The sequence below is a fragment of the Nematolebias whitei genome, chromosome 5 (genome assembly GCF_014905685.2).
Source record: "Nematolebias whitei isolate Nwh7 chromosome 5, NemWhi1, whole genome shotgun sequence".
Classification (NCBI taxonomy): Eukaryota; Metazoa; Chordata; class Actinopteri; order Cyprinodontiformes; family Rivulidae; genus Nematolebias; species Nematolebias whitei.
The window spans coordinates 31,586,738-31,599,559 of NC_056502.1; the positions used below are offsets into that span (position 1 = coordinate 31,586,738).

Sequence of the window (12,822 nt, forward strand, 5' to 3'; positions counted from 1 at the left end):
TCTGTTCCCATCAGGTGTGAAAACCGGCTGGGAATCTGTTTTAAAGTTGCATTATAGGTTTTTGAAAGTGGAAATCTGAGGCATGCGTCTGTGAAGAGGCTGTTTAGTTTCTCCAATGACCAGACCTCTACATTGGAGGAACTAAACAGCCTCTTCACAGACGCATGGCTCAACACAGGAGAGCCAGCTCCACAGGACAAGACTCAGCTGTTCATCTCCACCTCACAGATAAGGGACACTCTTTTGAGGACCAAAATGTGCACATTTTGGACCGAGAGCACAGATGGTTTGAGAGGGGGGTGAAGGAGGCAATTTATGTAAAAAGAGAAAAGCCGTCTCTTAACAGAGGAGGAGGCCTCAGATTTCCACTTTCAAAAACCTATAATGCAACTTTAAGACTGATTCCCAGCCGGTTTTCACACCTGATGGGAACAGAGGGGCCACGTCTGTGAATTAGAGGAACAAAAGACTCTTACTGTTAATGTTTGTTTAGGTGTGAATTGTCAATCTACATATATGTGTGTGTGTGTCTTATCTCACTCAGCCTTATAACCTGAATCTCTCACTCTCTGCTCTTTGAATTGAGAAAGCTCCTCGGATGAGGAGCGAAACGTCTTCTGTTACAAATAAAGTCCAGTTGTTTTTGTATTGAACGCTTTTTGAATAGAAAACCTAACCCTTTTGAATTTGCATCTTGGTATGTAACCAGTGCAATCCTACCAGAATTAATCCACTCTATTCAACAAACTACAAGATTTACGTATTATTTGCTTCACCAAATTGGTAATGCGGTCTCCAAGTATTTTTTTATGCTGTTCATAATTTCATCTCCATCTTCTACCCCTTATCTGCGGATGGGTTAGAACAGAATAGAATAAAATAGAATAGAATTTAATGTTATTGTCATTGCACGTCACAAGTAGTGACAGTTGTTGGAGACAACAAGTCCAGAAGAGAAACCCAGACCTCCCCCTCCCCAACGACACTCTCCAGCTTCTCCTGGGGGACAATGAGGCATTTTCCATGCCAGAGAAGATACAAAATCCCTACTCAAGTTCTGGGTCTACCATGGAGGCCTTCTTCCCAGTGGGACATGTCTGGAAATCCTCCATTGGGAGGCATCCAAATTAGATATCTAAACCACCTTAACTGACTCCTTTTGATGCAGAGGAGCAGTGGCTCTATTTCAAGCTTCCCCTGGATGACGGAGCTCCTCACCTTATCTCTAAGGCGGAGCCCAACCACCCTATGAAGGAAGCTCATGTCAGCTGCTTGTAGCCGGGATCATGTCGTTTTGGTCATGATCCAAACTCATTTCCGTAGTCCTGTTCACCATGACCAAATGAAGCAACGCCCTCATTACTTAGTACCAGGCCCCGATTGGTTGGTACCATCATTCATGACGTTCAAATACCTGAACTTCTAAATAAAGTTTATTTGTGCTGCTTAAGTTAATTTTTATCCGTCTCTCTGTTTTCTGTCCAGATGGTACAAATGTTCTCCTCCTGTGTTCTGGGTTCAGCTGATGACATGGACTTGGACGAGTTATTTGCCACCAAATTGGTGACATTCATGATGGAGCACCACAACACCATCTTTCAAGTGAACACCAAACTGCGCTGCCAGGTCGAGGAGCATCTGTCACACCTTAAAAGAGCTCAGGTCAGTGATCGTTCAACAGTTACAATCCAATACAATGAAGAAATGTCAGATGAGTCATTCATTCAACCTTTATTTAGATGGAAAAGTCACATTGAGCCTAGAAGACTCATTTACAAGGGAGGTCTGTTTAGACAGACAAAAAAGTAGTGAAACTGGACACATGAAGGAATTGGAAACGAAAAAATTCCTATCAGACTCTTCTTGGCTGAGAAGAAAAACCCTAATGTTAAAAAACACAGCGCACAAACAAGCACATAGTGACATAGACATTCCGCAGAGGGGGGAGACGACGAGAGTGGTGAGCAATGTCCTAGGATGCTCTCGAGGGCGATGTAAGAGTTCTGATAATGATGGAATAATCAGTCAGTGTCTTCCGGTGAGATCCGTAATTCCCCACATCTGAAGGATGTCGGGGAATGGCCAAGGATAACACCTATGGGAATCCAAGAAGTCCTGACATGATGACACAATGTTTATTCAGCTGGTTTCCTCTGGTTATCAGTTGGAAATTCCTCGGGTTCTGTTAAAGATTTTTTCAAAAATTTTTAATGAGTTTGTTATTTTTAGTCCGCTGGCATCTCTGACACTGATGCTGCGCCCCCAGCAAATTACAAGTACAGAAGATGTCATCAGAAGCTCTGTTCAGTTTATGTATTTAGCACCAATCCACACTAAAAGTCATCTTAGGGCCTTGTACAAAAACATTCAGCGTTCCTAGCGACTCTGGGAATCAAGAGAAAACCTGGAAAATGACTTTCACATTTTCCAAACAAGGAAAACTCAGGGAATTTTGATTTTATGAAATGCTGTGAACCCTGACATACACATAGATTATAAAATGCTAATCAGTAAAACAATTATTATGTAAGAAACCAGTAGATTGCATCAAATCTTCACTTCATTACAATCTCCCATCATGGGCATCGCTTTGGTGACAGTGAAAAGGAACAGCTCCCTTTTAACAGGAAAAACTATCAGCATAATGGAGCACCACAACACTGTCTGGTAAACTAATAAAATATCTGGAACATTCATGCATCAATCATTACCTTCTGCTTGATCTGGAGTCCAGTCTTGTGGGCAGCAGCTTGAGCAGGGAGGTCCAGACATTTCTTTCCACAGCCACCTCTTCCAGCTCTTCTGGGAGGATTCTGAGGCGTTGCCAGGCCAGCCGAGAGACGTAGTCTCTCCGGCGTGTTTTAGGTCTTTCATGGGTCTTCTACCAATTGAACATACCCAATAAATCCAGCCACCTCAACTAGCTCCTCTGGATGTGGAAAAGCAGCAGCTCTACTACCCGTCTCATGAACAACAACTTCTCAGCTATACTACAGAGATAACTTGTGATTGCTTGCATCTGCAATCTTGTTCTTTCGGTCACTACCCAGAGTTAGTGATCATAAGTGAGTGTCGGAACGTAGACCGTTCAGTAAAGGGAGAGCAAGAGATATTCAAGAAGCATCCACCACAGTCCACATCAAGGAACTTGTTATACGGTCACAAAAATAAGAATCCATCCATCCATTCATCCATTATCTTCAGTTTGTTCCGAAGTTGGGTCGCGGGGGCAGCAGCTTGAGCAGGGAGGCCCAGACATTTCTTTCCATAGCCACCTCTTCCAGCTCTTCTGGGAGGTCCCCAAGGCATTCCCCGGCCAACCGAGGGACATAGTCTGTCCAGTGTGTCCTGGGTCTTCCTTGGGATCTCCTCCCAGTTGGACATGCCCAGAGCACCTTCCTAGGGAGGCACCCAGGAAGCAGCCTTACCAGGTGCCCGAACCACCTCAACTGGCTCCTCTCAATGTGGAGGAGCAGCAATTCTACTCTGAGTCTCTTCCAGATAACTGAACTTCTCACCCTATCTCTAAGGGAGAGTTCAGCCACCCTGTGGAGGAAACTCATTTCAACCGCCTGTATCCATAATCTCATTCTTCCAATCATTACCCAGAGTCTGTGACCATAGATGAGTGTAGGAATGTAGACTGACCGGTAAACAGAGCGCTTTCCCTTACATCTCAGCTCCCTCCTAAGAACAGTCCATTTACAGTCAATTATGGACAATTGCCTTCTACAAGTCTACAAAACAGACACAGATTGGTTGGGCAAACTCCCATGATCCCTTAAGGGTCCCAGCAAGGGTAGATCTGTAACGTCTTGTGAAATTTCTCAGAAAATATTGTCTGCTCATCTACTTCCTTTAAATGGCGTTCATGTTGAGCTGCCAGTCCATTATTTTGTTAGGTACACATCCAAATATTTGTACCTCTCTACAATCTCTACTTCATCACCCAGAATGTTGATAGGCTTGGTAGGAGACCTGAAGTAGAGAAGTCGCTGCAGTGGAGGTTGGAGTAGAAAGGCGGTTGTGAACAGTAGCATCCATCAAGGTAGGAAGAGGGCAGGATTAATTAGTTAGACTGAAGAGCTGTTGAGGCTGGTGTAGTGGGAGCATGGGGTCCAACAGGGGGTCGAGTGCTACATCTGTTGAACAACTAATTCAGCTGATGAGCTTTAGAGTTGAAATATGTAATCTTCCTCATCCCACCCACATCTTTGCTGATCTCTTAAAAATTTGCCTTCAGTTTCTGCTTGAATGAGTCCCTACACTGCTCAGTCCTTCTATTTGTAAATGTTTTAACTCGTCTTTGTTGTCAGATCAGAAGGCCCTCTTTTTCTGCATCAGATTGAACTCCAGCTCCTTCAAGTTGGATGGGTGCTGCTTGTATACAGCAATCTTTAATCAAAACAGTCATTCTCAAATGGATTTTTGCATGCGTCATTCTAGGACTTTAAAGTTATTCTTCTTAAACCAGTGGAGTGTTGCTTCAGCAATGTGTTAAGGATCAGTGTCCTGTCAGAAGGTAAATTTTGTCCCAGTCTCAAAAAGATAAACATTTGTTCCATCTATCTTTCCTTCAACTCTGACCAGTTTTTCACTCCCTTGCAATTAAAAATAGCACCAGCATGATGCTTCCACCACCGTGCTTCACTGTGGAGATGGTGTTTTTAACATGGTATGTGCTGAATTGGAGCTTTGTGCTTCGCAAAAAATACTGTTGGCCTTGATGGACAAAATGTTTAATAGACTTGTCTCATATGATCGCAGCACATTCTTCTACTCGTTTTGGGAATAAATCTCAGTCTCTTTATTTATTTATTTATTTATTATTTTACTTAAAGAGATGCTTTTTTGCCAGCCACTCTTCTACAAAGCCAAGCTCTATGTAGTCTATACAGGTCCTATTCAGATTCTCTTATCTCTGTGGAAGAGCTGCCCAGCTCCATCAGGGTTTGTTTTAGACTGTTGATTGAATAATGCCCTCCTTGCATAATCAGTGAGTGTTCAAGGACTACAGTCTCTTGGCAGATTTGCTGTGCTGGTATAATTCTGTCATTACCTAATAATGGATTTATTGTCACAAGGGATGCTTAGAGTTTTTGATATTATTATACTCTAACTGATATCCTGATGCATGCTCAATAATCCAGGTAGAAAAATCAAAAAAAGTTCAATCTGGTCCTCTGGACATTCAAAAAACAAAACAAAGCAAAAAAATGTAGATACCTTTCGTCTCTCATCCGAAAGACTTCCTCAGTCTGAGGTGCTGTATTTAGCTCAGTCTCTTAAATAGCACCTTCTCAGAGTGGATCAACCAGTTTGCTGCTGACAACCAAAACCAGCTGCTCACATGGTCAAGAAGGACCATCAGCCCAACAGTGGATCATTAGCACACTGATGGCTGTTTACTATTCACTGGAGGCTGAGTGATACTAGCAATCACAGCATTGTAAGAGGGGGACAGTTGAACCCGGAGGCCTCCACCCCTGTTTAATGATGGACGATTTCTTTTCTCTACTCTTTCTTTACTCTTAAGCCCCCAGTATACTGCCGCGTACATCCATACGCAGAAGTACGCACGTACGTACGCAGAGGTACGAGCGTACCCCCCAGGGCATGTCCGTGCTAAGCTCAAGTTTTTACGACCGCATACGCGTACGCGGTGTCGCACAATAAACTGCCCAGCGACGGACTGTTTTGTATGCGACCCCAATGTATTAAATTCCCCTTTATCATCTCTGATCTGGCCTTTTCTTTTGTTTTTTTGCCAAGAGGCAAGTGATCTCTTCCTCCTCCGTTGATGCCATGACTGAAATGGTGAGAAATGAAGGAATTTGTCACAAACAAATTAAACTCAGGTCCAGCATGGCTGCGGGAGGGTCTGGAGATTTCCTGGTGGGCTGGTCTGATGTGTGGGCTGTAGAGCAGCGCTCCCTGTTTTTATTTATTTATTTTTTTTAGATCTTTTTATTAACAACAACATATAAACACAGAACACCGCTGCGGCTGAGGCTGCCAGCGCTCTGTTTTTTTTCCCCCTGACCTGTCAATCAATCCAGTAGGCGTGTCAGCAAATGACCAATCGGCGACCTCAATTTGTCCCGAAGGTAAACGCCCCTTGTCTGTGAAGCTGCTCTGCAGCTGCTCAGGGTGTACGCTGGAGTTTAATGACTGAACCCTCTGCGTACAGTACATGCGTGCGTACACGTGAACGGACGTACGCGGCAGTATACTGGAGGCTTAACTGATGTATACTTCCCCACAACTTTGTCTCTGGCCTGTAAGTACCTCATGTTTGGTCTGCATTTTGTCTCCTGCTTGGAGGTAGCTTGGTATTTCTTAGAGGTGCTGATTCTGGAGACACAAAAATAGCTATGGCTCAGGTAATTATACAAATATTGAACTAAAATTTGATGTGGTATTGGCTTGCATTTTCTTCCAACACATACTCTCAGTACTAACAAATCATACAAGATTTATTTATTTATTGTTTTTATTTTAACATGCAGTGTGGTGGGTGATCAGAATCAGAATAAGCTTTATTATTATTGCACCTAGATTCAACGAGAACATGTACGTACAATCGTTCGAAAGATGGACATAGTGCACAAAGTGCGATAGATGAAGCTTTTATCCCTGGTTACTCGTGACCCAGGAGAAATTTGATAGTCGTCCCGTCTCTGAGGCCAACGGGGAGTCAGATTCAGATAAGCTTTGATTGTTGATTTTCTTCAGGCAGACAGATTTTATTCATCAGCCTTGAGTCTTTCTGGACTTTCTGGTTCGAAATGAGCTGATTATGGGAATCCATTCCACTGATCCATGTTATGAGTCTCCTTCAAGGTTGCTCCCACCATGCTGACGAGTCCCAGAAGCTGCAGGTGGCCTGCGATTCTCAGAAATCGCTTCCACATTACGGTTTAGCTCGCAAATCAGCTGATTTTGAGTACTCACAGCACAAACCAAACCTTCATACTGACTCGGAAGCTTTGTCATGGCCGAAATTGCTGCCGATGTCTTCTTCAAACGTTGATAAAACAGAGCTCCGCCGATGCCAAAAAGCAGAGTCCCTACTATCATAAATCCAAATATGTAAACATCTTCTGTAAGGATGTTAGTTTTCTGTGGCCCGGTGTGTCTGTTTTCCTCGTGCTCCTCGTTAGTTTCCATTGTTGCCACCTGTGTCTCGTCCCAGCTGTTTGTCATCATGTCTCGTCTTCTCCTTGTATTTAAGTCTCCCTATTCTGTCTTGTCCTTTGTCGGGTCGTCTTCGTTGGGTGTGCTTCTTTGAGTCTCCTGAGTCTCTCTGTCTTCCTGGTTCCTCGAGTTCCCCGTGTCTCCTGAGTTCCCCGTGTCTCCTGAGTTCCCCGTGCCTCCCTCCTTGTTTATGTAAGTTTTGCTGCCCCGTCAGCATATTTATTTTGTACTTTTTATTTATCATTAAATCATATTTTTTGTATATCTGCCGAGTTGAGTCCCTGTTCTGCACTCTGGGTTCGCTGCTAACCACAAATCCTAACATCTTCAGCGTCTTCCTGAGACAAGACCGAGAGGCACATCAGCTGCCACACTCCCCACGGGTCCATGACATACCCCACAGCGTTTGTCTCAGCTGGGCAAGCAGGTTCTTCTGGACCCTGTCGTTTTGCTGAAAAAATTTTGTTGATAGCGTTGAAAGTCCATGTTACCAGATCCATAATCTTAATTTACGTTCGGGAGATGTGTACCAGGTGCTTCAGACACACAGAGAGCAAAGCAGGAGGAAGAAAAATGGGGGAGGGAAGACCGAGGAAAGACAGAAGCAGCCACCTCGAGCGAGAGCCAGACAGATATGCATCCCATCGAGGAATGGTACTTTAATTTAGTAAATCTTTTAAAAGTTATTACATAAAAATGGGATTAAAACTTTTCCATTTGTGTTCCATGTAGTTTTCCAGGAAATGGCTGTAAGCAACTCAGCTTCTGCAAGGAATAGTGGCATTACATCTCTAGAAGATTGTTGGAGGCTGTTGAAAGAATACTTGAGTCAGGGGGCATGAAAAAAATCCTGATGCTTTCTGAGTAAAAAGCACTGAGGCCTTTTGTATTGTGACATTTCAAATAACATGGTAAATTTCTGAGAAATAGTTCTGCTCTCTTTACCTTCTCTAACATGATAATTCTGCTAAGTCTTATATTTTAACCCCATATTTTTCTCATGCAGTTGTAAGTATGGGTTGACATAAGAATTGAATTGATGATTTGTGAATTTGTATATTTTAGTCAATTTACAGGTACATTGGATGGAATATGGGCAGCACCCTGGCGCAACTGGTAGAGCTGCTTCCTCTCAGCGAGAAGGTTGCCGGTTCAAATCCCGGTCTGTGGGCCTTCCTGAGAGGAGTTTTCATGTTCTCTCCGTGCATGCGTGGGTTTTCTCCGGGTACTCCGGTTTCCTTCCACAGACCAAAAATGTGCATGCTAGGCTGATTGGTAACTTTAAATTGTCCCTAGGTGTGAGTGAGAGAGTGAATGGTTGTTTGTCTTGTTTGTCTCTATGTGGCCCTGTGATGGACTTGCGACCCGTCCAGGGTGTACCTCGCCCCTCGCACAGTGATTGCTGGACATGGGCACTGGCAACCCCCGTGACCCAAAAATGGAAGAAGCGGGTAAAGATAATGGATGGATGGATGGTTGGTTGGTTGGATGGTTGGAATATCCCATAGTGAGGAAAAGCTGAAAACACTATTCTCTTAATATGAACATTGAAAATATTTGAATTTTTTTTTAAATAAAAATGTTGTTCTTGTAAGAATAATGTGTGTTTGTTGAAATGGTAAATGGACTGTACTTATATAGCGCCTTTCTATCTTATCAAGATACTCAAAGCTCTTTGCACTACAATCTGTGCCTCATTTACCCATTCATACAGCACTCTACTACATCTATACTAAGACTAATCAGAGCTTTATCACATTCATACACCAATGGGACACACATCGGAGGCAATGACGGGTTCAGTGTTTTGCCCAGGGGGACACTTCAGCATGTGACTGCTGGTGGAATTGAACCCCCAACTCTTGCACTGGAGGACGACTGCTCTAACCAGTCAGCCTCAGCCACCCCAAATCAAACAGCCCCCCCCCCAAAAAAAGCCTAACATGCCTGAAAATAGCATACTCCAATCAAATCTTGTGCTGTTCTTGAATCCTTTGGCATATATGCAGAATCTTGGCCTCTCATTAAAGATAACACTCTGAGTTTTTCATCTCTGCAGTCAACATATCGATAACTAGTATTTAGTTATTAATCCTGGAACACACAAAAATCAAACCTTTTTATTTTATTCTTTCTCTTTCCTGGGATTTAAAACAATAAAAACAAATTATATGTTGCTGCACATATAGGCAGTGGCAGTTTCCGAAATGGGCCTAGGGTGGCATATCATCAAGGGCGACATGAGCACCCGCCACCACACTCCCCCTCAAAATAATAAGATGCATTGTTTCATATAGCCTGTTTAGCCTGCATATGGGTTTCCTATCGCCCATTTGCAGGCAGTGGGTACCCTCCCCCGGGTGCACAGCATTTAGCTTCTGTTGAGGTCTGACACACAGGTTGTGAAAGGAGGGAAGGGGGCAAGGGAATCTCTCACAGGCTGATAAGGCAGAAATGCCTCATTGAGGCAATGCCCTGAGCATCACTTCCTCCGCCAACAAGCTGTCGTTCGTTTGTCGGAGGTTAGCTCACCCTGGATTACATTTCCACGTGGGCAGAGCAACTTTATTGTTCACGTCATATCAGTTAATTCAGATTCAGATTTTCTTTGACGTTCTCACCACATGTGGTACATGTAATGGAACCAAATTATGTACACAGAGTCTCAGTTAAATCCAACAATAAAATGTAAAAGAAAAACATTAATAAGAGCTAAGATATGAACAAAGAAAAACATCAACAAAAAATATGCTAAGCACTAATAGCATCAAAACAATACGCCGAACAGCAGCACGAACACAAGTCTGTGTGAGCAGATGAGCATACATGAACACAGCAACATGAAATAGATCAGCAGCAACATGAAACATAGCAGCAACGTGATGTGACTTTTCACAGTGATTATTCTGGTTAGAGATGAGTCTATCAGCCTCAAGGTAGAAGCTGTTCCTCAGTCTAGTGGTTCTACACTTAATGCTCCTTAACCTCCTTTCTGAGGGGAGCGGGGCAAAAAGTGTGTGCTGGGTGAGTGGGGTCCTTCATGATGCAGGTGGTCCTCTTCCTGCATCTAGAGGTGTAGATGTCTGTGATGGTGGGGAGGCTGACTCCAACAGACTTCTGTGCAGCCTTCACCACTCTCTACAAAGCTTTTATTTCTACAGCTGTGCAGCCTCCATACCACACGTTGATGCTGGAGCACAGGATGCTCTCCAGTGATTTCCAGTACTTGTAGCTGGAGATCCTCTTGGCTGACAAAAATAATACAAAAATGAATCCACACACCAAGGAAAGGAAGGTGAATTAGTTTAGACCTAAGTTGTTTTGACTCCTGTTGGGGAAGTGCCAATTATACACATGGAAGATGGACAAGATCAGGTCAAAGCCTTCAGGTGCCCAGTTTAGGAAAAAGAGAAAAGAAGAAGAGAAATGAGCAAAAGATAATGGTGTGCAGCTGTGTCATCTCCTGGAGCATGAAAGCTGTTCTTTTATGTAGGTTGTAGCCTGCTGCAAGATAGGCTTACTATTAAATAATAACAGAAGATGCTAACTGTTGTTTACATTTAGCTCTTTAGGCTGATGTATATGGTTTTCATCAGAAAATATTACAGTTTTGAAGAATGAAATTTGTGCAAAACTGATATGAGAAAGTTAGGCTTATAATTACTAAAGGCAATGATCTTGTGTCTTGATGCATGCTCAATAACCCAGGTAGAAAAATCTAAACAAGTTAAGTCAGGTACTTTGGAGGGGTTCAAATAACAAAAAAATGTAGAAACGTTTTGTCTTTCATCCGAAAGGCTTCAATGATGGGCGGTTTCTCTTAACAAATATGGTTTCCTTTACTCCTCCCTCTATTCATCGTTCCTCTTTATCCAGGATGTGAACATCTTCATCCCTGAAAGAGTGACCACTGGCCTGGAGATGAGTGTAGACCGCAGCGTCCTGGCCTGGTGGTATTCTGTGCTGGGCCAGTGGCTGTTTAGTTTCCCCGATGTAAGACTGATCACAGCCCTCCTGACACTGAACAGCATACACAGTATTGCTCTGCTTGTGCTGAGGGACTGGATCTTTGGGATGAACCAGTCTTTGCCATAATGTATCTTGGAGTTTAAAAGCCACTGAGATGTTATGTTTAGAAAATAAACGTCTCAGTTTCTCTGATAATCACGCAACATACAGAATGACCACTCGTCTGGGTTCCTCCTTTTCACCTGATGGCTGACTGGAGTCCTGTTTGGGTTTCTTCTCTGCTTTCAGGAAAGCCCAGTTAGGATATCCACATTGCTCTAGAGCCTGTCTTGTGCGGGATTTCTCCTTCTGCCTGGCTCCTGAGTTAGTGGGGACGCTGTCTGCTCTGTGGTACAGAGTCCTGATGACTCCTAACTTGTGCTGCAGTGAGTGATGGGAGTCAAACAACAAATAATGGTCTGTGTTGGTGGGTTTGCGGTACACCTCAGTTTTCAAATGTCCTCCATCACCATCAGAGACTGCTCTGTGGTACAGAGTCCTGATGACTCCTAACTTGTGCTGCAGTGAGTGATGAGAGTCAAGCAACAAATAATTGTCTGTGTTGGTGGGTTTGCGGTACACCTCAGTTTTCAAATGTCCTCCATCACCATCAGAGACTAAGACCTCAGTCCAAGAAAGCCAACCTGCCATCTTTTAAATCTTGTGTGAACTTTATCTATTTATCCACAGAGTTGATGTGATCAGTAAAATGTTGGACTTCCTGAGATTTAATTTTAACCCAAGTAAGCCTCAGGGTGTTTGCGCTGCAACGAGTTAAAATTATCATGAAGCTCCTGCAGAGCATTGGTAGCATTAGCATCCGAGGCTATGTAAACAGCTGTTATGAACACCGCTGTGAACTCGCGGGGTAGATAATGTGGTCATTTCACTGTTAGCTGCTCCAAAGCCTTGGAGCAAGAGCGGTTTATCAGCATACAGTTTGTGCACCAACTTTTACTCACATAAATGCATACTCTACCTCCCTGCGATTTCCCCGTTAGCTCGCTGCAATGATCCACTTGGAAAAAGAGTCTGTTGTCCAGTTGAAACACTGTCTGGCATGTCGCTGTTAAGCCATGATTCCGTGAGACAAAGCACCGCACATTTCCTAATCTCCTCTGAGGCACCCACTCTCAGACAAAGCAAATCCATCTTGTTGTCCAAAGAGTGGACATTCAACAGAAAGAGAGAGGGTATCGGGAGTCTGCCAGCCTTAGTGCAAACACGTGGAAACAACATGCTGGACCGTGTTTACGCGAACGAACGAGATGCATACAAAGCTGATACCCTGCAGTGCAATCCATATTTCTTTTTTGAAAAGTAATAGTGTAGATTCACAAGGGTAAGAATTTACATGACATTTGTGCAATTGAATTTGTTTCTTCAAGTGCAATAGTGTAAACTGTCTTGTTCAGAAAAGGTTCAGACCTTCCTTGACAGTTGTGCAGAGAAATGTGTCTTGATCAAAGTGCTTGCCCAGGGCACCAAACCGGCTAAGACCGGGAATGAGTTAGGAACTGGAAAATTAAATGAGGCTATAGAATCTAGTCTTACCTATCACCAATTCATATTTAAAATGACTGCTCAGGGCATGTTTTTTTGTGGGTTTGTCTATGT

General features: G+C 43.4%; 1 protein-coding gene across 1 annotated transcript in view; it reads left to right on the top strand.

Moving 5' to 3' along the window:
- Positions 1 to 12,822, top strand: part of LOC119410201 (DEP domain-containing protein 1B-like) — a 46,645-nt gene that overhangs the window by 19,174 nt on the left and 14,649 nt on the right. Inside the window, exon 9 of the mRNA XM_037677114.1 lies at positions 1,486 to 1,662. Coding sequence (XP_037533042.1) covers positions 1,486 to 1,662 — 177 coding nt within the window. The remainder of the gene's footprint in view (positions 1 to 1,485; positions 1,663 to 12,822) is intronic.